Source organism: Danio rerio, chromosome 10 (genome assembly GCF_052040795.2).
Source record: "Danio rerio strain M-AB ecotype USA chromosome 10, GRCz13ab, whole genome shotgun sequence".
Classification (NCBI taxonomy): Eukaryota; Metazoa; Chordata; class Actinopteri; order Cypriniformes; family Danionidae; genus Danio; species Danio rerio.
Genome location: NC_141030.1, coordinates 1,975,001 through 1,999,414, shown reverse-complemented (window position 1 = coordinate 1,999,414; position 24,414 = coordinate 1,975,001). Strand labels below are relative to the sequence as shown.

The following is a 24,414-nucleotide window of genomic DNA, read 5'->3' as shown; positions in this document are numbered from 1 at the left end:
TAGCCTGCCGATTCTGACGGGCGCGTGCGAGTAAACAGCTTATTATTGTCTCGTTTTACGCTTGAACAACTAAATGAATGCCAAAGTTTATTTAACTGAATGTATTTTAATGACATTATAACATCGATGCTGTAAAAAGAACCGTAAAAAATGGAAAAAAGTTTACAAAACAGGTCACTGGAAGTTTATCCGTATGAGGAAAAACACCAGCTCGGCATGTACCCTATCAGTCCCCCTGTTTATTTTTTCCCCCAATTTCTGTTTAACGGAGAGCAGATTTTTTCAACACATTTCTAATCATAATAGTTTAATACTCATCTCTAATAACTGATTTATTTTATCTTTGTCATGATGACAGTAAATAATATTAGACTAGATATTCTTCAAGACACTTCTATACAGCTTAAAGTGACATTTAAATGTTTAATTAGGTTAACTAGACAGGTTAGGGTAATTAGGCAAGTTATTGTATAATGGTGGTTTGTTTTGTAGACAATCGATAAAGAATTTAGCTTAAAGGGGCTAATAATATTGACCTAAAAATAGTGTTCAAAAAATTCAAAACTGCTTTTATTCTTGCCGGAATAAAACAAATAAGACTTTCTCCAGAAGAAAAAATATTATCAGACATACTGTGAACATTTCCTTGCTCTGTTAAACATCATTTGGAAAATATTTAAAAAAGAAGAAAAAATCAAAGGGGGGCGAATAATTCTGACTTCAGCTGTACATTATCCAGACTGGCTGGTTTGGGTGGGGTTGATTAGCAGGAACTAAACTGGTCACATTGTATTACACTCTAATGGTAGTAAATTGTGTGTAATTGTGTTGTGAAATTTCTTGCAATTATGATTTTTACTTTTGATCATTAATTGTAAGTGCATGTAAAAGCGCTGTGTGATGTTAATTGTCTACGATTATGTGGTGATTGTCTTGTGTGAGAGTTGAATTATCAGACACTTCAAAGAAAACGAACAAAATAATGTCCTGTAAGTCCAAATGCATTGACCGTACACTCTCAGAAATAAAGGAGAGCTGTCACTGGGGTGGTACCTATTTAAAAGGTACAAATTTGTACCTAAAAGGTCCATATTAATACCTCAAGGGGACATATTGGTACCTGAAAAGTACAAAAGTGCTAATATATACTTTTGAGGTGCCAATATGGAACCTTCAAGTACAAATGTGTATCTTTTGAAAAGGTTCCACCCCAGTGACAGCTCTCCTTTATCTCTGAGAGTGTATGATGAAGCCTGTTAGAACGAGCCTTTACTGTAAAAAACGAAGTCCTGACAACTTGTGTTTTCACATTACTGTAACTTAATTAAGAAACTTGTATTTTAAGTTGAACTAATTTTTAACACTCTATTTTGATAATCCATGCGCAAAGTGCAAAGCGCAAACGCATTAAGGGCATGTCAGAATCCACTTTTGCTAATATAAGGACTGAAAAATCCGCTTTGCGCTGTGGCGCATGGTCTAACAGGGTTGAGCTTATTCTCTTAATGAGTTATCTGCTTGTTAAGTGATGACAGGTTTGTGACGTATGTAATACTGTTTCCGGGTCCAAGCCGCCATTCACTTGAGTTGAGAAATCCTTCGTTTATGATCACTTTTTATTCCTATCACACGTTAAAGTTAACTTTACATAAAGTCATAGTGTACACAGCAATCTCTGGGCTTGCTGCATAACAAATACCAAAATATTAACAATTTATAAAACAATGAATCACTTTCTGGCCATCGGATATTAGGCATGGACATATAAACTGCCATCGTGACTTTCGAAAGTATTAAATCGCTTTGTAAACGTTTATTATTACCATTTCATGAGTCTCCCCATTCAGTTGAATAGAGCGCTTGGACACGGAAGCCGCTCCGCGTGACGTCACACTTAACAAGCGGATAGGTGTGCTTTGAGAATAAACCAATCAGCATCTCATCTCCCATTCCCTTTAAGAGCCAGTTGCATCGCGCCATGGCGCATTTGCTATTTACATGACGTAAATTAAGTGTAAGTGGAAAAACTGAGCATTTCACTAGAAAGAAAACAGTTGAACAGAGCATCTGCAGCGCGAGAATGAGAGATGAGGCCTCCTCATTATTAACTTTCACTTTCGCTCTCATGGATAGGGAAACCTTGTACGCACAGACATCAATTAGCCTGTAAATAATTAAATTAGTTTGTTAGGCGCAAAGATTTGTGTCAAAGCTATTTCAAGTCAGCTGAATTGTTGCAAGTTAAAAGTTAAGTTGGTTCAACTCAAAAACGGAAGTGAGCAACATGTTTTTACAGTGTATAATTTTTACAGTGTAAAACTTTACAGTGTATACATCCCCGTGTTTTCATCTTTATATCATATAGTTAGGTAATATCACTTATTGTATATGTCTGTTGAATGCTTCATTCTGATTGGCTGATGAACGTTCTAAAGGTGTGCTCTTATTTTCATATAAACGCACAGCTAAAGTAGTTCTGGCAGCTGTGTTCATGATTATCAATGTGTGACGCCCCATTCACACGGGGCGTCAGTGTCAACGCTTGCCATTCACTTTGAATGGGTGACGTCAGGCGTTGCCGAACTGCTTTGTGAATCAGTCGGCGCCGCTTCAGAGGCGTTGCTCGCTGCAAAAGTTGGGACTAGCTCAACTTTTCAAGCGCCGACTGAAGCGTCAGCCAGTCAGATCGCTGTATGCAAATACACCAGCTAGACAGTGGCCTATTGTTGACTGAATTTCATTGGCTGACGCTGCTATGACGATCGCTTCAGCCCCAACTTCAGACACGCCTTCAGTCACTGTGCTGATTTACTTCCTAAATGAATCTGTTCATGTATGTTTTCTTCTCTCCAGCTGGACCTCCATACACACTGTACTTCGGCGTGAAGTTTTACGCTGAAGATCCTGGTAAACTGAAAGAGGAGATCACAAGGTGTGTGTTCAGAGTCAGGAGTCGTGTGTGTGTGTGCTCGCATTTTTGTGAAACGCGAGGATATAAATTTTTATAATGACATGGGTATGACACTGGTATTACAGGAGAAGATGACTTATGAGGACATTGCTCTTGTCCCCATTTTTTAAAAAGCGTATAAATCATATACGCTTATATATGTAATCATATATATATAGAGAGAGTCCTGTGAGTGCTGAGTTTAGAAATAGCATTATTTGCATATACACTCAACGGCCACTTTATTAGGTACACCTGTCCAACTGCTCGTTAACACAAATTTCTAATCAGCTAATCACATGGCAGCAACTCAATGCATTTAGGCATGCAAGAAAGGGGATTTAAGTGACTTTGAACGTGGCATGGTTGTTGCTGCCAGTCGGGCTGGTCTGAGTATTTCAGAAACTGCTGATCAACTGCGTATCAACAGCTGAGTATTGTTGCTGACCATGTCCATCCCTTTATGAGCACAGTGTCTCCATCTTTCTGATGGCTACTTCCAGCAGGATAACGCAGCATGTCATAAAGCCTGAATCATCTAAGACTGTTTTCTTGAACATGACGATGAGTTCACTGCACTCAAATGGCCTCCACAGTCACCAGAGCTCAATCCAATAGAGCAGCTTTGGGATGAGGTGGAACGGGAGATTGGCTTCATGGATGTGCAGCCGACAAATCTGCAGCAACTGTGTGATGCTATCAGGTCAATATGGTGCAAAATCTCTGAGGAATATTTCCAGTACCTTGTTGAATCTCTGCCATGAAGGATTAAGGCAGTTCTGAAGGCAAAAAGGCGGTCCAACCCGGTACTAGTAAGGTGTACCTAATAAAGTGGCCGGTTAGTGTAATTTGTACACTTAAAAAAAACATTATGCCTATGTTCCCACAACTCACAAAAACAGTCTTTGTGTGTGCGCGTGTGTGTGCATGTTGTATTCCTTACATTGTCAATATATTAATACCAGTTAATTTTTTACATTTTTGGTCCCCATGAGGAAAACTGATCATTAATCATCCAGAATGAAGTATTTTGAAAGTGCAGATTGTTTCCTGTGAGGGTTGGGTTTAGGGGTAGGGTTGGACTAGGGGGGGAGAAAATACACAGTAGACCGACAACAGAAGTAAAGCGCAGTAGAATATACAGTAAAAACACCATTACAGCTATATATGTGTGTGTGTGTATGTATTCATGTGTGCGTGGGTCTCTCTGTGTGTGTGTCAGGTATCAGTTTTTTCTGCAGGTGAAGCAGGATGTTCTCCAGGGGAGGCTCCCGTGTGCGTTCAACATCAGCGCTCAGCTCGCCGCTCTGGCTATTCAATGTACGCACTGTACACATTCACACATCATACAGCCAGTGTTAGTTCTGTTCAGAGGTGCTGATAAATAAAGTGCCACCTAATAAAGTGGCCGGCGAGTGTACAGATAAACTGGAGTTGAATTGAAATGAATTATGCTAGTTCTGTTTATGATGTTGATGGGTTATCATGATATTTCCAGACTGTTCCTTTAATACATGCTTTCTCTTTTGCCCGCAGCTGAACTGGGGGACTACGACCCGTACAAGCACACAGCGGGTTACGTGTCAGAATATCGCTTCGTCCCCGACCAGAAAGAGGATCTGGAGGACAGCATTGAACAGATTCATAAAACACTGCTGTAAGACTGTAACACACACACACACACACACACACACACACACACACACATGAGTGTACAGCTTAATCCAGCACAGATTACACCTCAGAGCTGCTGCAGACACATCAGACAACACGAGTCAGTGTGAATGAGTGTGTGTGTGTTTGTTCGTGCATTTGTGAGTGAGTGAATGTGTGTGCATGTGTATATGTGTCTGTGTGAGTGCATTTGTGTGTGTGTGTGTGTGCGCACATCCGTGTGTGCTTGCATCTATTTGAGTTTGTGCATCTATTTGTGTGACAGTGTCTGTGTGTGTGAATTTTGTGCGTCTGTTTGCATCTGTGGGTCTTTGCGTGTGGTTAAGTGTGTGCATCTTTATGCACATCTGTGTTTGTGCATTTGTGTGTGTCGGTGTGTGTGTGCACGTGTGCATCTGTGTGTTTGTGTATTTGTGTGAGTCTATGTGTGGGTGGTCTTGTATGTGTGTGTGTGTGTGGGGGGCTGTCTGTGTGTATTTGTGCACATGTGTGCATTTGTGTGTTTGTGTATCTGTGTAAGTCTCTGTGTGTGTGCAAGCATATTGCAAGCATATTAGTGTCTGATTCTGAGTGAGTGTATGTGTGCACGCTTGTGTGTGTGTGTGTGTGTGTGTGTGTGTGTGTGTGTGTGTGTGTGTGTGTGTGTGTGTGTGTGCGTGTGCGTGTGTGTGTGCATGCATGTGTGTGCATGTGAGTGTGTGTGTGAGAGAAGGCAGGCACTGATTACTGATGAGCTGCAGAGCTCATTAATATTCACAACCCTTCCAAATATGGTCAAAACTGAGCTCTTCGTTCTAGGTGTATTACTCTGTGGTTATAAATCAGCATATCAAACTGTTTCTGGAGAGCTTTTGAACTTACTTAAGCCACATACTGTTGAATTATTAGCCCTCCTGAATTATTCACCCTCCTGTATATTTTTTTCCAACACATTTCTAATCATAATAGTTTAATACTCATCTCTAATAACTGATTTGTATTCTCTTTGCCATGATGACAGTAAATAATATTAGACTAGATATTCTTCAAGACACTAGTATTCAGCTTAAAGTGACATGTAAAGGCTTCACTAGGGTAATTAAGGTAAAGTTAGGGTAATTAGGCAAGTCATTGTATAACAGTGGTTTGTTCTGTAGACAATATAAAACTAATATTGCTTAAGGGCAGGGCCGGCGCATCCATAGAGGCGACCTAGGTGACCGCCTAGGGTGGCAGAATAAAGAGGGCGAATACACCAGCTAGACAGTGGCCTATTGCTGACTGAATTTCATTGGCTGATGCTGCTATGACGATCGCTTTAGCCCCAACTTCACACACGCCCTTCAGTCAAGCGTTGACGGTGAAGCCCCGTGTGAAACCAAAAGTGTCTTGCTGTGATGATTTTGTAATAAATGGAAAGCAAATTACATTTTTGGCTGATCTGAAAATGGTCTGTTCCGAGACCAAAAAATCATTATGAGATCTGAACTGTGAGATTAGTGATCCGTTACACCTCTAAACTGTACCTATAATGTAGATATCAGAGGACAATTTACCACAGTGAATCAATGCGGCACCTTTAATCTATATGATGACAGAGATAACCACTTTGAAACTGCTATCCAGAGCTGCTTTCTCTCCTCCGCTGTGCTCGTATTTCAGTCAGCGCTCGTCCTCAGATGAGTTCCAGTGTTTGACGGCTGATTGTCATGTTGTTTTGCTCTCGTATCCTCTGGATTACGAGTCGGGCTGATTTTGAAGAGCTCTGTGAGGATCTGAAGTGCTGCAGATCAGCCAGAAAACACTCGTTTCTGCTCCAACACAAGCACCGCAGGACAAAAGCACACATTATTAATACGATAAAGCACGTCTTCTCTGTAAAGCGGCTTTAATCCCTCACGCAGGTTTGATTGTCAGCTGGAGGAGCTCGTTTTTTTGCACTGGAGAACAAGACGAGGCTCTGATTAAGAGTGTGATTTATTGCCGTGAGCCACTTTGGAGACGAGGGTTTGAGGAATTAAAGTGACTGACTGACTGACAGACGGTAAAAGCAGAAGCTGTGATCAACGTCAAGAGCAGAAACGTGAGAGCGCAGAAAAATGAGGAACACTGGGAAGATCTTTAGGAGAAGTTAACAAAAACATGATCCACTTCAATCAAGATACGGTTAAACATTTAATTATTAGCCCTGCTGTAAAATGCAATTTTTTTTCAAAGATGGGTGTTTCCCAAATGTAAATAAATTTATTATCTGTTGTGACTGAAAATTTCAACAGATTTCAATTTAAAACATTGCTGAAATCCATGAAAAAGCTCTAAATAACAGCTTTATTTTAATTTGTCCAAATTTCAAATAAAAATATGATTTGTTTTATTTGTTTGTTATGACTGTAGAGCTTTTTAATCCACTGAAGTTGAAAGCTGAAAAACATTACATTTAAATAAGCTCTGAATAACAATATTTTTTTTATATTTGTCAATATTTGTCAATATTTGTCAAAATCATCAGCTTAGTCCCTTTATTAATCCGGGGTCGCCACAGCGGAATGAACCGCCAACTTATCCAGCAAGTTTTTACGCAGCGGATGCCCTTCCAGCCACAACCCATCTCTGAGAAACATCCACACACACATTCCCTACGGACAATTTAGCCTACCCAATTCACCTGTACCACATGTCTTTGGACTGTGGGGGAAACCGGAGCAACCAGAGGAAACCCACGCGAAGGCAGGGAGAACATGCAAACTCCACACAGAAACAACAACTGAGCCGAGGTTCGAACCAGCGACCAGGCGACTTTCTTGCTGTGAGGCGACAGCATAACCTACTGCGCCACTGCTTCACCCCAATTTGTCAAAATAAAAAAACATCAAATATTATTGTTTATTTTATTCATTTGTTGTAATTGAAAGTCTTATTTCATGAATTTCAAGTTAAGATGTTAAAAACATGCCATTTATTTTATATTTACTGCAAAAAAAGCTCTAAATAACAACTTTTTAAAATTCAATTTGTCCAAATTCAAAATAAAAATATCCTTTATTTATTTATTTGTTGTTATCTGTAAAATCTTTTTATTCCATGGAAGTAAAAACACGCAAAAAAATACAAGTCGGAAATCTTTTTTTCCTCATTTAACTAAAGCTCTATATAACAACATTTAAAGAAATTAATATTTGTCCAAGGCGAGGCAGTGGCGCAGTAGGTAGTGCTGTCGCCTCACAGCAAGAAGGTCGCTGGGTCGCTGGTTCAGACCTCGGCTCAGTTGGTGTTTCTGTGTGGAGTTTGCATGTTCTCCCTGCATTCACGTGGGTTTCCTCCGGGTGCTCCTTTTTCCCCCACAGTCCAAAGACATGCGGTACAGGTGAATTGGGTGGGCTAAATTGTCCGTAGTGTGTGTGTGGATGTTTCCCAGAGATGGGTTGCAGCTGGAAGGGCATCCGCTGCGTAAAAAGTGACTGGATAAGTTGGCGGTTCATTCCGCCGTGGCGACCCCGGATTAATAAACGGACTAAGCCGACAAGAAAATGAATGAATGAATAATATTTGTCCAAATGTCATATAAGTTGTGATTGGAATTTATTTTGTGTATTGTGTGTAGTTTACAAATTAAAATAATATCAATGTGCTGTGATTGGTGTGGAGTTTGCATGTTCTCCCCATGTTGGTGTGGGTTTCCTCCGGGTGCTGCAGTTTCCCCCACAGTCCAATTATTTTCCTTCCTTTATTAATCAGGGGGTCGCCAGAGCGGAATGAACCGCCAACTTATTCAGCATAGCTGATGCCCTTCCAGTCGCAACCCAGTGAGGACTTTCCTCCAACCTGAAGAGGGCAAACCACCTTTGAAAATTGGAAGACTTTGAAAGTTTTAGCACTGTGGTCTCACAGCAAGAAGGTCGCTTTGACTCTAACTGGAGCACCCGGAGGAAACCCACGCGAACACAGGGAGAACATGCAAACTCCACACAGAAATGCCAACTGACCCAGTCGAGGCTCAAACCAGTGACCTTCTTGCTGTGAGGCGATTGTGCTACCCACTGCGCCACCGTGCTGCCCTGTTTTCTCTAATGATATCAAATCGTGTTTAAAAAGCTTAATGTATTCCCGCATTATTGTTACTCCCAAATACCGGAAACATTTGTTCAGTGGCGTTCAGATCATGCATTGTCTCCACATTCCTGCATTAGTGTCAGCAGGTTAAACAAACAGCTCTTCAGCAGCTTTGACCTCCGAGTCACTCTTACAAACCACCCTGACAAATCACATTCAGTCTTTCCAGTGAACTCAGTCTGTTAATGATTACAGTTTCTTTAAAATAATGATATTGCTTTGTGTTTTGTTGTGTTATTAGCTCACGCTGCACTTGTTTGCGTTAATATCTCAAATGCCTGTTTGTAGTTTTTCATTTATTTGTGGCCGTTGCAAAGGAAAGTTGTCTTTTTATAAATATTTTCCTCTGAAAACAAGTTGCACAAATCCAAATGATCTTTTTAGAATATTTTTTTTTAACATTTTTTATTAATATTATTATATTATTAGGCTGGCTTGTGTAGCAAGCCAGACTATTGTTATCCTATTTTTCTTCTGAGACTAAAAATTAAACTCTATCTCCTACTAGAGCTTTCAGGCTATGACCACCAAACTCACACCAGACCTCCAAACTGGTCTGACTCGGGTTGCTATATCTTTTCCGACTGATCCGACTTTTGGTTTTCCGAAAAACGTCCCGGGACCGTCTGAAAAATCCCATTGACTTAACATTGGACCAAACTTTGTGACCTCATAACTCTGCATCAGACTGTCCTACAAGCTTCTAACTGGGCTCATTTAACTCAGACTACCAAACTACCAATAACTGATGAGCTTTTAACTTTCTGGCCACACCCTAGCAACCACCTTTGGGACCCTAGAAACTGTCCCATAGACTTCCACTGCAAAAGACTCTCATTGACTTTACATTGGGTCAAACTTTGTGAGCTCATAACTCTACATCAAACTGTCGCACAGACTTCTAACTGGGCTCATTTAACTCAGACTACCAAACTACCAATAACTGATGAGCTTTTAACTTTCTAGCCACACCCCTAACAACCAGATACGGCACCCTAGCAACTGTCCCATAGACTGCCATTATCGAGGTTCAGATTGATATCGTCATGCTGCAGTGTGATAGAGACATGGGTGTTGCTTTTAACTGTTCATACTGGCAAGAAGCTTTGATACATCATCAGTCTAAGCTGTCAATCGACTCCATAGCAACAAAACAGACTAACCTAGCAATGATATAACAGCAGCTATCTTTTCATTCTTTTTAAAACTGTTTAAACTAAATAAACTATTACCATCAGGCTTTCACAAGCCAGCCTCAAAGTTTGTTCTCTAACTTTAAGAATCTAGTTATTATATATTACTATATTTGAAGGCAAAATCATTAGTTATACTGTGATTTTTGTTTCTTTTTTACATATTTTCCAAATGATGTTAACAGAGAAGGAAATTTTCACAGTATGTCTGATAATGTTTGTTCTTCTGGAGAAAGTCTTATTTGTTTTATTTGGGCTAGAATAAAAGCAGTTTTTAATTGTTTTAAAGCCATTTTAAGGTCAATATTATTTGCCCCTTTAAGCAATATTAGTTTTGGATTGTCTCCAGAACAAACCACTGTTATACAATGACTTGCCTAATTACCCTAGTTAAGCCTTTAAATGTCACTTTAAGCTGAATAAAATGTTTTTTTATGACAAATTCATCCTCATTACATGCACTAATAACATCATAATCCATGCCATAGACCTTCCTCTACATGCGTTTGTGTTTTCGTGACTCATTCGTGTGTTATTCTCTGTGTTCAGGGGTCAGGTGCCTGCAGAAGCCGAAAACAATTACTTAGCCATCGCCAAAACACTGGAGATGTACGGCGTGGATCTGCACCCGGTGTTTGTGAGTATAGCGCTTCACATGAGTTTCCATTTTAATGGTGTTTACTGGGTGAAGCAGTGGCGCAGTAGGAAGTGCTGTCGCCTCACAGCAAGAAGGTCGCTGGTTCGATCCTCGGCTCAGTTGGCATTTCTGTGTGGAGTTTGCATGTTCTCCCTACGTTCACGTGGGTGTGCTCCGGTTTCCCCCACAGTCCAAACACATGTGGTACAGGTGAATTGGGTAGGCTAAAATTGTCTGTAGTGTATGAGTGTGTGTGTGGATGTTTCCCAGAGATGGGTTGCGGCTGGAAGGGCATGCGCTGCGTAAAAATGTGCTGGATAAGTTGGCGGTTCATTCCGCTGTGGCGACCCCGGATTATTAAAGGGACTAAGCAGACAAGAAAATGAATGAATGAATGAATGATGCTTACTGTTTCAGCTGTGTTCATTATTTAAAGGGACAGTTCACCCAAAAATGGATACTTACTTACTATTTTAGTCTACCTCAAGTGCTTCCAAACCTACGTGAGTTTCTTTCTAGACAAAAGAAGATATTTTGAAGAATGTTCCGAAACTGTAACTGTTGACTTTCATAAAAACAAAAACTATGGACGTCATTTATTTGTTTTCCATACTGTCCCAACTTGTTCTTATTCAGGTTATACATGTATTGTGTGTGTGTGTGTGTGTGTGTGTGTGTGTGTGTGTGTGTATGTGTGTGTGTGTGTGTTTTTTTTTCAGGGAGAAAAGCAGGCAGAGTATTTCCTGGGACTTACGCCGGTTGGGGTCGTGGTTTACAAGAATAAAACCCAAGTGGGGAAATATTTCTGGTGGGTTGATGTTTAAACCGAATGGTAAACATAGTGAGGAAATAAATCAGTCAAAGATTGGCGTTTTGTCAATATTTACTCACTCTTGTGTTTTCCCAAAGTGTTTTAGACAGAGGTGTCCAAACTTTTTGGGCCGAGGGCCAGATGCAAAAAAACAAACGTTGTCGCGGGCCAAATTTTACATACATCACACAGACACGTGTGTATATATATATATATATATATATATATATATATATATATATATATATATATATATATATATATAAATATATAAATACAGTTGAAGTCAGAATTGTTAGCCCCCCTAAATTATTAGCCCCCGTTTATTTTTTCCCCAATTTCTGTTTAACGGAGAGAAGTTTTTTTTTTCCACACATTTCTAAACATAGTAGTTTTAGTAACTCATTTCTAATAACTGATTTATTTTATCTTTGCCATGATGACAGTAAATAATATTTGACTACATATTTTTAAGACACTTCTATACAGCTTAAAGTGACATTTAAAGGCTTAACTAGGTTAATCAAGTTAACTAGTTAAGTTAAGGTAATTAGGCAAGTTATTTTATAACAATGGTTTGTTCTGAAGACTTAAGGGGCTAATAATTTTGACCTTAAAATGGTTCATAAAAAAATTTAAACCGCTTTTTATTCTAGCCGAAATAAAACAAAAGTCTTTCTCCAAAAGAAAAAATATTATCAGACATACGGTAAAAATGTCCTTGCTCTGTTAAGCATCATTTGGGAAATATTTAAAAAAGAAGAAATAAATCAAAGAGGGGCTAATAATTCAGACTTCAACTGTGTGTAGATAGATAGATAGATAGATAGATAGATAGATAGATAGATAGATAGATAGATAGATAGATAGATAGATAGATAGATAGATAGATAGATAGATAGATAGATAGATAGATAGATAGATAGATAGATAGATAGATAGATAATAACAAGAACTGCTGCTTAATTGAATGCATGTAATAGCGACACCCGGTGGTTATTTATTGAATTACGTTCATTTTTGTATAGCGGGCCAGATTCTATTGATATTTATAAAAAGCCTCGCGGGCCGCCACAAAAATGATTGCGGGCCGCAGATGGCCCGCGGGCCGTAGTTTGGACACGCCTGGTTTTAGAAATCTTTTTATCCTGTTTTGACTCACACTTTTTCACACAGGGCTATGGAGGTTTGGATTTTGTTTCTGCTTAATATTTGAAACCATATCTTTGACTAATATTTCAATTTGTTTGATGATCTGTAACATTAAAGTGTGACAAACATGCAAATATATATATATATATATATATATATATATATATATATATATATATATATATATATATATATATATATATATGGAATGTGATATTGTATTATAAGATGCAATACTGCATGAAATTATATGTGACATGCTATACTATCATATACAGTTGAAGTCAGAATTATTCGCCCCCCTTTGAATTTTGTTTTTCTTTTTTAAATATTTCCCAAATGATGTTTAACAAAGCAAGGAAATTTTCACAGTATGTCTCATAATATTTTTTCTTCTGGAGAAAGTCTGATTTGTTTTATTTCGGCTAGAATAAAAGCAGTTATTAATTTTTTTAACACCATTTTAAGGTCAACATTATTAGCCTCTTTAAGCTAAAACAGAACAAACCAGGGGGTCTAATAACTCAGGGGGGCTATTAATTCTAACTTCAACTGTATTACATTGCATCATATCACATGACAAATGCTTTAAAGTTCATGTCATATATCACCTCATATGCAGTATAGTTGTAGATTTGTTCTTAAAATATGTTTTAAGCACATCATATCAAGTCATGTATCATACATATAATTTATAATATCAAATCATATCATCATTTATTATCATATCGTAAATCATATCATACCATATGTCGTATCTCTGTTGTTCTTTTAAATTATGTTTTAAAGTATATATTAACTGATGCGAGACAGTTCAATATGATTTAGCCAGATACTAAACGATATGATTTATGATGTATTATATGATTGGGTATGATAGAAATTTTGACACAGTCACGCCGTTTTCATTTGTTTTTATGATTAATGTTTAAATTCATTTATGTTTGATTTACTTAAATTTTTTTTCAGGCCAAGAATCACAAAAGTTTATTTTAAAGAGACCCAGTTTGAGCTGCGGGTTCTGGGCAGAGATGTGAGTCTTCTTTCCTTTTAATGCAATTACATAACAAATCATCAATTATGCAAATCAGGATGCACCTGTGTGTGTATGTGATCTCCAAATGTGTTCATGCAGAGATTGAATTATATGATCTCCCTGATCAATACAGCTGAAATGCATAAAAACAAGAAAACAAACAAAAAACAAATACAGCATACAACAGATACACATTTAATTGTTCATTTCATTCATTCATTTTCTTTTCGGCTTAGTCCCTTTATTAATCCGGGGTCGCCACAGCGGAAGGAACCGCCAACTCATCCAGCACATGCTTTTACGCACGGATGCCCTTCTAGCTGCAACTCATCTCTGGGAAACATCCATACACACTCATTCACACGAATACACTACGGACAATTTAGCCTACCCAATTCCCCTATAGCGCATGTCTTTGTACTGTGAGGGCAACCGGAGCACCCGAGGAAACCCACGCGAACACGAGGAGAACATGCAAACTCCACACAGAAACGCCAACTGACCCAGCAGAGGCTTGAACCAGCGATTTTCTTGCTGTGAGGCGACAGCACTACCTACTGCGCCACCGCGTCGCTCTTACAAATTTAATTACAGATAAATAAATAAATGCATGTACAGTTAACTCAGCATGTTTGAGTACACCCCGGTTTGAAAATTAATATGTTTATCCATTTCTCAGTGAATATAGGCTATATATGTTGGTGCATTTGAACAAAAAAGATTTATTAAACAAATACATGTATTAAAATAATATTTTAGTCACAGAACATCTTTAGAACTAGAAATGTAAAACATTTAAATTCATGCAAAATATAGCGAAAAAAAATACAATCTAATGAACAAAAATAAACCATAAAATTAAATTAAATGAAAGTATTTGTTTTTTAAAAATTAACTTGATTTAAAAAATTTAACAAAAAATAATATAAAATATAAATAAATATAATGTATAATGTAACGTATAACATGTACTAATATATATTGTATTATATTAATTCAGAACCTGATTAGGCTGATTCTAAACGATCTATATTATATTAAATTATATTATATTATATTATATTATATTATATTATATTATATTATATTATATTATATTATATTATATTATATTATTATATTATATTATTATATTATATTATATTATATTATTATATTATATTATATTATATTATATTATATTATATTATATTATATTATATTATTATATTATATTATATTATATTATTATATTATATTATTATATTATATTATATTATATTATATTATATTATATTATATTATATTATATTATATTATTATATTATATTATATTATTATATTATATTATATTATATTATTTAAAAAATTACAATCTACAAAATTTCAGCTAAATTTTATTTCTCTTGATTTTTCTCTTTTTAAAATTTTATAAACCTTTAAATGGCTTTTAAAAAATGTAAAACTGCTTTTATTCTAGACGAAACAAAACTAATAAGAATCTCTCCAGAAGAAGAAATATTATCAGACATACTGTGAAAATTTCCTTGCTCTGTTAAACATCATTTGAAAAATATTTAAAAAAAAAAAATAATAATTCAAAGGGGGCGAATAATTCTGACTTCACCTGTGTATGCATAAATATAGTATATGTAAAGCATCCTATATAACATAATAAAGTAAATGAGAGATTTGTGTACTCATAAATGCTGAGCACTGTACACACACTTACATTATAAATGTATCAAAAGAATGGTGTATTAATTGCAGGTGATAAAAGATGCAATTTAAATGGACAAAGGATTCATATCAGCGAAAGGGATTCCATGTTTTTAACATTATTGAGTGTGTTGTGTCGCCAGTCCTGCTGTCTGTATCCTGCTCTTAAAGGGGTCCTATTATAAGATGTAAAATGCATCTCTGATGTCCCTAGAGGGTGTGTGTGAAGTTTCAACTCAAAATAGCACACAAATAATGTTTAATAACTCTCTGAAACTGACCCTTTTAGGCTTTGATCCTAATTGTGGTGTTTTGGTGACTGTCGCTTTAAATTCAAATGAGATTGTGCTCTTTTCAGAAGAGGGCGGAGCTACAGATGCCTGTGTGTCAGCATAGTGGCCGATTTTAAAGCAAGACTAACATCTTATGCTAATTAGGGAGAGATGGTCTCTAGTGGGCGGGGGTTTCGCCCTCTGATGACACGTACAAATGGAAAATGTCAATCAAAGTCTGATTATAAGCAATAAAATTAATAAATGTTTACCATTAGAAGCTGATTATATTCACACACTGTTCTCACACAACCTCTTAATAAAGTGATTTTTGCAAAACAAGTCACTTTTAATAATCCTCTTTTTCTGACACACACTACTGAGAACTCACTCGTTAGTTGACTCAATTTAAGTTGCGTCAACTCAAGTTCACAATTTTAGGTTGAGTCAATGTTATTTTTCACAGGGAAAACTGCACATCAATCATGATGCACTGATGTCCATTAAAACAGATTTCTCTTTCCTCCAGTGTAACGAGACGTCTTTCTTCTTCGACGCTGCCAGTAAAACGGCCTGTAAGAACCTGTGGAAGTGCTGCGTGGAGCATCACACCTTCTTCAGGTAAAGCATCAGCTCAGCTCTTCTGCACTTCAGTGCATAATTTTTTTATGTCTAATATTTCCCAAATGATGTTCAACAGATTCAGGAATTTTTCACAGTATTTCCTATAATGTTTTTTGTTCTGGAGAAAGACTTATTTGTTTTATTTATTTCGTCAAAAATAAAAGCAGTTTTTAATTATTTAAAAAATAATAATAATAATTGTAAGGTCAATATTATTAGCCCCTAATAATAAGCAATACTAGTGTTGGATTGTCTCCAGAACAAACCTGTTATACAAGGACTTGCCTAATTACCCTAGTGAAGCCTTTAAATGTCACTTTAAGCTGAATACTAGTGTCTTGAAGAATATCTAGTCTAATATTATGACAAAGAGAAAATAAATCAGCTATTATGAATTATTAAAACTATTATGTCTATTTTAGTTTTAGTTTTTTTATTTATCAAACATAAAATACACTAAAAAGCTTGAAATAAACAAATAAGAATTTTTTAAAATATGTGACATGCTATAATATCATATATCACACTGTGTCATGTCATGAAGCATGATGCTTTAAAGATCCTTTAATGTCATATATCACAACATATTACATAATAGACATAAAGGCACATCATACAATATCCAATATACAGATAGTTATAGATATTCTCTAAAAATATTTTTAATTATTTTTTTATTATAATATAAATATTATTTATTTGAATATAAACATAATACAGTCAGAATTATTAGCCCCCCTGAATTATTTTTTTCCTCATTTTCTCTTTAACGGAGAGCAGATTTTTCAGAACATTTCTAATCATAATAGTTTTAATAACTTTATTTTATCTTTGTCATGATGACAGTAAATAATATTAGACTAGATATTCTTCAAGACACTTTTATACAGCTTAAAGTGACATTTAAAGGCTTAACTAGGTTAATTAGGTTAACTAGGAAGGTTAGGGTAATTAGGTAATTAATGTATTTAAAACTGCTTTTATTCTAGCCAAAATAAAACAAATCAGACTTTCTTCAGAAGAAAAAATATTATCAGACATACTGTGAAAATTTCCTTGCTCTGTCAAACATCATTTGGGAAATATTTAAAAAAAAAAAAATAATTTAAATTAAAGGAGGGCTAATAATTCTGACTTCAACTATATATTATTGTTTATATGATATATATTATTAAATAAATATAATCATTTATATATAAAGTATTCATTAACACAAAACTGTTTTATTAAACATAATTTTTAAAATATTTGAAAAAGAATAAATATTGCACAGGATGGTTTAAAATTTAACCATTAATAACTGTATATGTATATATAAAGAAATTAGTTAATTGACATAAAACTGTTCAAATAAACTCCAATAGTATGATTATGACGCTAAAATAGCACTGGGTTGAAAATCCTGGTGCACTTTAAAAACACAGTAATATTTAAATATTATTTTACTATAATGAATACTGAATGTAAATGTTATTATTTAAATGATATATTATTAAATAAATATTATTGTTTGAATATAAAGTATTTATTAACATATAACTGTTCCATGAAATATCGCTTGAGAAATATTTGAAAATGAAAAAATATTACACAAATATTGCACAGGAGGGTGAAATATTTTAATTTTGCCCTCAACTGTATATATATAAAAGGTGGCTCTGTGGTTAGCACTGTCACCTCACAGCAAGAAGGTCGCAAGTTGGCATTTCTGTGTGGAGTTTGCATGTTCTCCCCGTGTTGGCGTAGGTTTCCTCTGGGTGCTCCCACAGTCCAAACACCTGTGCTATAGGGGAATATAAACTAAATTGGCCGTAGTGTATGAGTGTGTGTGTGAATGAGAAAGTGTATGGGTGTTTCCCAGTACTGGGTTGTGGCTGAAATGGCATCTGCTGTGTAAAACATATGCTGGAATAGTTGGCGGTTCATTCCACTGTGGTGACCCCTGATAAATAGGGGATTAAGCTGAAGGAAAATGAATGAATAAATATATAAAAGAAAATAATTAATTAAATTAAAACTGTTGAAATAAACTGCAGTGGTACGGTTATGGTGGTAAATCAGCACTGTGTTGAAAATCCTCATGTGCACTTTAAAAACACGGTAATCCTGTGTAAAGTTGTGGTTTTAGCTCAGAAAGTGCTTTATCCTGTGCTGTCGGTTCTCACAAAGCTGTTTTGTGAACTCAAGGGCCCTTCAGATTCTCCTGCAGGCTTTACTGAGCCTCTAGTGTTCAGCGGCTGCGTTTCAATCCTCAGCGTTCACTCGTCTGTGTGTATAATCACCCAGAGCTTTATAGCACACGGCAGATTTCTGACTATAATCCGCGTGTGAAACTCAAGTGCAGGAAACACTTCTGTGTGCGTGTGTGCGTGTGTGCATGCGTGCGGGCATGTGTGTGTAACCAGATTCATAAATAATTAAATAAATAAATAACTAGATAGATAAGCAAACCAATAGTATCTGGATGCAGCCTTTATGATGCACGTTGAGATATCTCTCAGCCATGCAATGTCAGACACAATGCGCTCAATGGAGCTAGTGATGTCACTGTAAGGGGTAGGGTTAGGGCTGGGCTGGGGTTAGGTGAGAACATTAAATAGAATTGGAAGCAGCTCAGATTGCATCTGCACCGAGTCTGCAGACAGACCCCTCTCAAGCAAACAAACAAATAATAAATAAATAAATAATTTTTTTAAATAACTGGATAGATAAACAAACAAACAAAAAAAATCTAATAAATAAAGAATAATTAAGAATAAATAAATAAATAAATAAATAAATAAATGTATATAAACCACCTTTATTTTTTGCATTAAATTAAATGCAAGTATTTATTTTTTATTAAATAACCTTGAAAAAAAAAGAAATTTTACAGTTTTTGGGTCTGATGAAAAAACTAAACAGGACACATTTTAAAATAATTTAATTTATAATATATATAAATATATATAAATATATAATATATATAATTTATATAAATATATATTAATAATAATAAATGTAAATAAATATAATATATAAATGAAATACATATTTTATTTTATTTTATTTTATTTTATTTTATTTTATTTTATTTTATTTTATTTTATTTTATTTTATTTTATTTTATTTTATTGTTCAGTAAATCGTAAATCTGCTTTTAATCAACCTGGACAAGTTGGAGAGTTTCTACACACACACACACACACACATAAATTTTTATCTTTTTTTTTTTTTTCATTTTTCATTTCATCTTTTTATCATTTATTATTTATTTTTTTATGTGTTTGTTTATTTATCTATCTAGTTATTTATCTATTTAACTGTTTATTTATTTGTTTATTCTTTAATATGTGTTTATTTGTTTGCTTGTTTATCTGTCTGTTTATTTATTCATCTATTTATTTTAGTTCTATATATATAAATATATATTTGTCCATGATCATTCATAGTTAGTTAGTAGATGTAAAATTTATATTTATTAAATTTAAATAATATATTAAACATTTCTGTGTGGAGTTTGCATGTTCTCCCTGCATTCCCGTGGGTTTACTCCAGGTGCTCTGGTTTTCCCCACAGTTCAAACACATGCGCTATAGGGCAATTGATGAACTAAATTGGCCATAGTGTATGAGTGTGAATGAGAGTGTGTATGGATGTTTCCCAGTACTGGGTTGCAGATGGAAGGGTATCCGCTGTGTAAAACGAAAGGGACATAATGAAAAATAAGGGATTGAGTCAAAGGAACATGAATGAATGAAAAATGACTAAAGAATGTAAGTATGAATTACAAGAAATATACTATTTCAGATTTCAAAATTCACATGCATTTCAATGCTACGTGCAGTTTATTTGCAAATAATTGTTTATTACATATTACATTTATTACAAATTTTCAAGTGAAAATAGTGTTTTGGGAGTGTTTAACTCACATTATCAAATGAAAGGGTATTGTAAAGTGTTGTTGTTTTATTGATGGCAGTGTTATTTTTTTAATATGACATGTACTGAGCTGAAACAGGACCGTCCAGACTTTCAAAACAAGCCAAATCATGTTCAACACACAGCTCTGGGAATCTTTTATCCGCTAATGTAAGAGCGAGAAATGCCAGTTCTGCTCTGATCTCTCATTATGTTGAGCTTTTCATTTCTGCGTCGCACATTTGCAGCGTTTGAATGATAATGAGAGGAAAGCTCTCCTTTACGCTCGTTCTGTAATTTATCTCATTAAAATATGGCTGTAAACAACAGATCTGGCCCACAGATGTGTTGAAGGAGACGAGTGAGGAGTGAAAATAAAAATCTAGCAAAAACATCAAATCCTGTGAATGATGCGATGTTGTCGTGTTCATTTATATGACAATAACTTTTTAATTTCTTGTTATTAACTATTTATTTGTTATTATTCCAGAATGCCAGAAAATGAGTCTAATTCGCTAACAAGAAAACTCTCCAAATTCAGCTCTCTGGGCTCCAAGCATCGCTACAGGTTAGTGGAGTACGCATGCATTATCATTCATTTTCCTTCGGCTTAGTCCTTTATTTAACAATGGTTGTCATAGCGGAATGAACCATATGTTTTACACAGCGGATGCCCTTCCAACCACAACCCAGTAGTGGGAAACACCCATACACTCCCACATGTACACACACACTCATACACTACAGCCAGTTTAGTTCATCAATTTCTATATAGCACACGTGTTTTGAAACCGGAGCATCCGGAGGAAACCCACGCCAACACGGGGAGAACATGCAAACTCCACACAGAAACGCCAACTGACCCAGCCGGCGACCTTCTTGCTGTGAGGTGACAGTGCTAACCACTGAACCACTTTGCTATCCTTTTATATATACAGTTGAGGGCAAAATTTAAATATTGTACCCATCTGGAGAACATGCAAACTCCACACAGAAATGCCAACTGGCCCAGCTGGGGCTCAAACCTGCGACCTTCTCGCTGTGAGGCCACAGTGCTAACCACTGAGGCAATTTGAAGGCTCATTCAGAAAACGTAGCCCTATATACATTTCTGGAGATCACAAATTATGTAGCCAGAATTACGTATAGCTGCATTTCGTCTTTAAAATTAACGCTACACTTTTCACGCCTGCTGTTCTCACGTAAATCCACCAGAGGCCGCTGTCGACTGACTGCCTGACTGACTGACCAACATACCAAACCCAACCTACAGTGTTTTCAACAGTAATCCAGAAAAAGAAAAGCCCCTGCCTGATTTTTCCACATTCTCACCGTTATTTACTTATGTTATTTTTTAAAGTTTAGTTTTAAGGGTTGACTGGGTGCCAAAATACGATTTAAAAAACAAAAAGTACACAATTGAATTGTAACTGAATTAACAAATTAATTGTATTCTTTTTGATGATATAAAAAACAATTATGAGTGTATTGATTTTCTTGTTTCTTATAATGTCCTTAAATCATGAATGTAACTTCCATATTTATTTATGGAAATTTTTAATATTTTATCATTTCATTTATTTCTACGATTTTGGGAATTCGATGTTTGATGTTAACAATTTTTTTTTAAGTTTAGTTTTAAAAATACATTTGTTTTCGCGCTACCAGCTGACCGTTTACCTCTGAGTGGACGGCTTTTCCACTGTTACCAGTTTGCTCAGTGGCTCGCCATGTACGTCGGCAGACTTGAAACACAGAGAGTTGACCATGACAATGGGGTTCGAGTTCGGCGAAGAACGGTTCCAGAAAGCGGGCAAAACTAAAAGACAAAAAATAAAATAAACAAGTAAATAACAGGGTGAGAATGTCGAAAAATCTGAAAACGTAGAAAAATCAGGCAAGAGCTTTTCCTTTTCTGGATTACTTTTGAAAACACTGTAGGATGGGTTTGGTATGTCAGTCAACAGCGGCCTCTGGTGGATTTACATGAGAACAGCAGGCGTGAATAACACTATCAAGAGAAATTTGAGACTTGAAAAAGTGTACACAGCGGCCTCTGGTGGATTTACGCGAGAACAGCGTGCATAAATGACACTAACAAGAGAAATTTAAGATATGAAAAAGTGTACACAGCGGCCTCTGGTGGATTTACGCGAGAGCAGCACGCATAAATGACACTAACAAGAGAAATTTGAGATCTGAAAAAGTGTACACAGCGGCCTCTGGTGGATTTACGTGAGAGCAGCAGGCGTGAATAACACTAACAAGACAAATTTGAGAACTGAAAAAGTGTACACAGCGGCCTCTGGTGGATTTGTAAAAACAAAATCTGCAAAAAAGATACCTCCTGGGATGTATTTTACGATCTTCAGAAATGTATACAGGGGTACATATCAATAATGAACCTGTGTTGGAAGTAATGAAGCTAAAAACTCACAGTAATAAATTAATTAAGAGTAATGTTGATAAAATACATTCTGATAGTAAACAGTTTTAAAACTTTTTACATTTTAAACTGTAAATTAATTCAAATTATTATAATTCGGTTCACAATTATTACTTTATTTGCTGGTTAAAGCAACAGTATGTCACTTTTACACCTGTTTTCCATAAAAACCAAAGTGGTAATCGACGTCATTAGCATGAACACACAGCACACACTCCGTCTCACTAGATGCAATTGATTATTTCTCTGAATTTGAAAGTTTTTTTTAAACACACATATTAATGTAATGTAAGTACAGATGTCAAAATAAATAACACAGTTCTAGTGTTTTTTTGAAAATTTTAACGAAAGAAATGTACAAATTATACCTTTAAAAACTGCAAGAGACTTTCGAATAGCAGTCTCATCTTAAATCTGCTGTGAAATAAAGACTCGAGACATGATTTATGAAGAAATTGTGAAATGAGCAGACAGAGATATTAGTCACAGACAGAAATACAGCGCTTGAATGTCTGTAAAACAGCAGTGAGTGACTCATGTTGCTGTCATGTGCTTTATTCTCGCAGTGAGTCATTAAATAAACGTATCATTTACCCAAATTACAGCATCACATCCATCACAATATGAGCCTCAAAAGATAACCAGCCCCGAGTACAACAAGAAATAATACGAGTATACAAGCTCCTGTGAAGTGCTTTGAAATCTGCATTTTTTTATTCGATGTTTGACATAATCTCAGTTTAAACATGAAGAGTGGGTGGGGCATAGAGTAGCTCCTCCTCCTTTTTTAGAACAGCCAATGGTGTTTTGTTTCATCACAGTGAGAGTGGTCGAGCTCAAGTGCGTCATATAAAAAGCAAACGAGAAGGGGGCGGGGCATGTCAGATACCAGAGAGCATTTGATTGGTCAGAAGATTTGTATGAGGTCATGTCAGACAAAAATCGTTGATCAATTTAGGCGGAAGTGACGAACTGCAAGCTTTAAGTGCTTATATTATCTAAACATGAATTTTTGTCACTGCTTTGGAGCACACTAGCTTAAATACATCTATAGACATGATACTAACATCTAAAAACACTGTATTTTAACTTAACGGGGCCTTAAAACAACCACTAGATGCCAGTTATTCCATTGATTACACATTTGAATAGTGATGCAGGAAGAGCTGAGTCTTGTTGTCTGTTTCTAGTGGTAAAACTGCAATGCAGATTGGACGAGAGTCGACTGAAACTTTACCCAGAGCAGATCTGCAGGTGATCCGGACCCGCAGCAAGACCTACCCGAAGAGAAGCACACAGCCTGCAGGTAAACACACACACACACTTCACAGAAGAGTTACTCGTGTTACAGCCGTCCAGCATCATGTAGAGCAGTGTGCGGTTACAGAACAGGCTAACAGCTATACAGATTACAGCAAGAACACACCAGAAACTACATACTGACCACCTAAAACAGTCTAGCAGATACCATGACACACAGGACACACTAGCAACCTCAAAAGAACATCCTAGCAACTACCTAGCAAGCGCAAAAGAGCACCCTAGCTACTGCCGTGCAACCACACAGTACCAATTTCACTTTCTACAACAAATCAATCACTCATAATGAAGTAGCAGAACAAAATAGCAACTACAAAACACATTAGCAACTACCCAGACGCGTTAGACAATAACATAAAACAACCACCTTTAGCAACTAATTAACAACCACACAGAATTAAATAGCAAATACAGTGAGTGACACTTTAAAAGGAGCATTACCGCCATGACTCATGCCGCTGCCGCACTAAAGGAGTAAGAACGTGTTTTAGGTATGACCGCAGTTTGCGACTACACAAGGGGACACAAAGGGACGGGATGCGAATAGACAGAAATATACAGTAGCTGTAAACACCCTGCTACTTATAAATAAAGGTAAACAATGAAACAAAG

The 24,414-nt window shown here is 36.0% G+C and overlaps 1 protein-coding gene across 4 annotated transcripts in view; it reads left to right on the top strand.

Annotated features, from left to right (window-relative positions):
* The window catches only part of epb41l4a (erythrocyte membrane protein band 4.1 like 4A), an 88,854-nt gene that overhangs the window by 46,717 nt on the left and 17,723 nt on the right, over window positions 1–24,414 (top strand). For 2 of the 4 annotated variants that reach the window (XR_015500236.1, NM_131223.2), the window contains 9 exon segments: window positions 2,854–2,932; window positions 4,173–4,270; window positions 4,487–4,607; window positions 10,456–10,543; window positions 11,263–11,351; window positions 13,476–13,539; window positions 16,042–16,133; window positions 20,527–20,604; window positions 23,673–23,788. Coding sequence is in view for 3 of the 4 variants with exons in the window: in NM_131223.2 (NP_571298.2) it covers window positions 2,854–2,932; window positions 4,173–4,270; window positions 4,487–4,607; window positions 10,456–10,543; window positions 11,263–11,351; window positions 13,476–13,539; window positions 16,042–16,133; window positions 20,527–20,604; window positions 23,673–23,788 (825 nt within the window). In the remaining variant the exon portion in view is untranslated. 4 annotated transcript variants of the gene reach the window in all.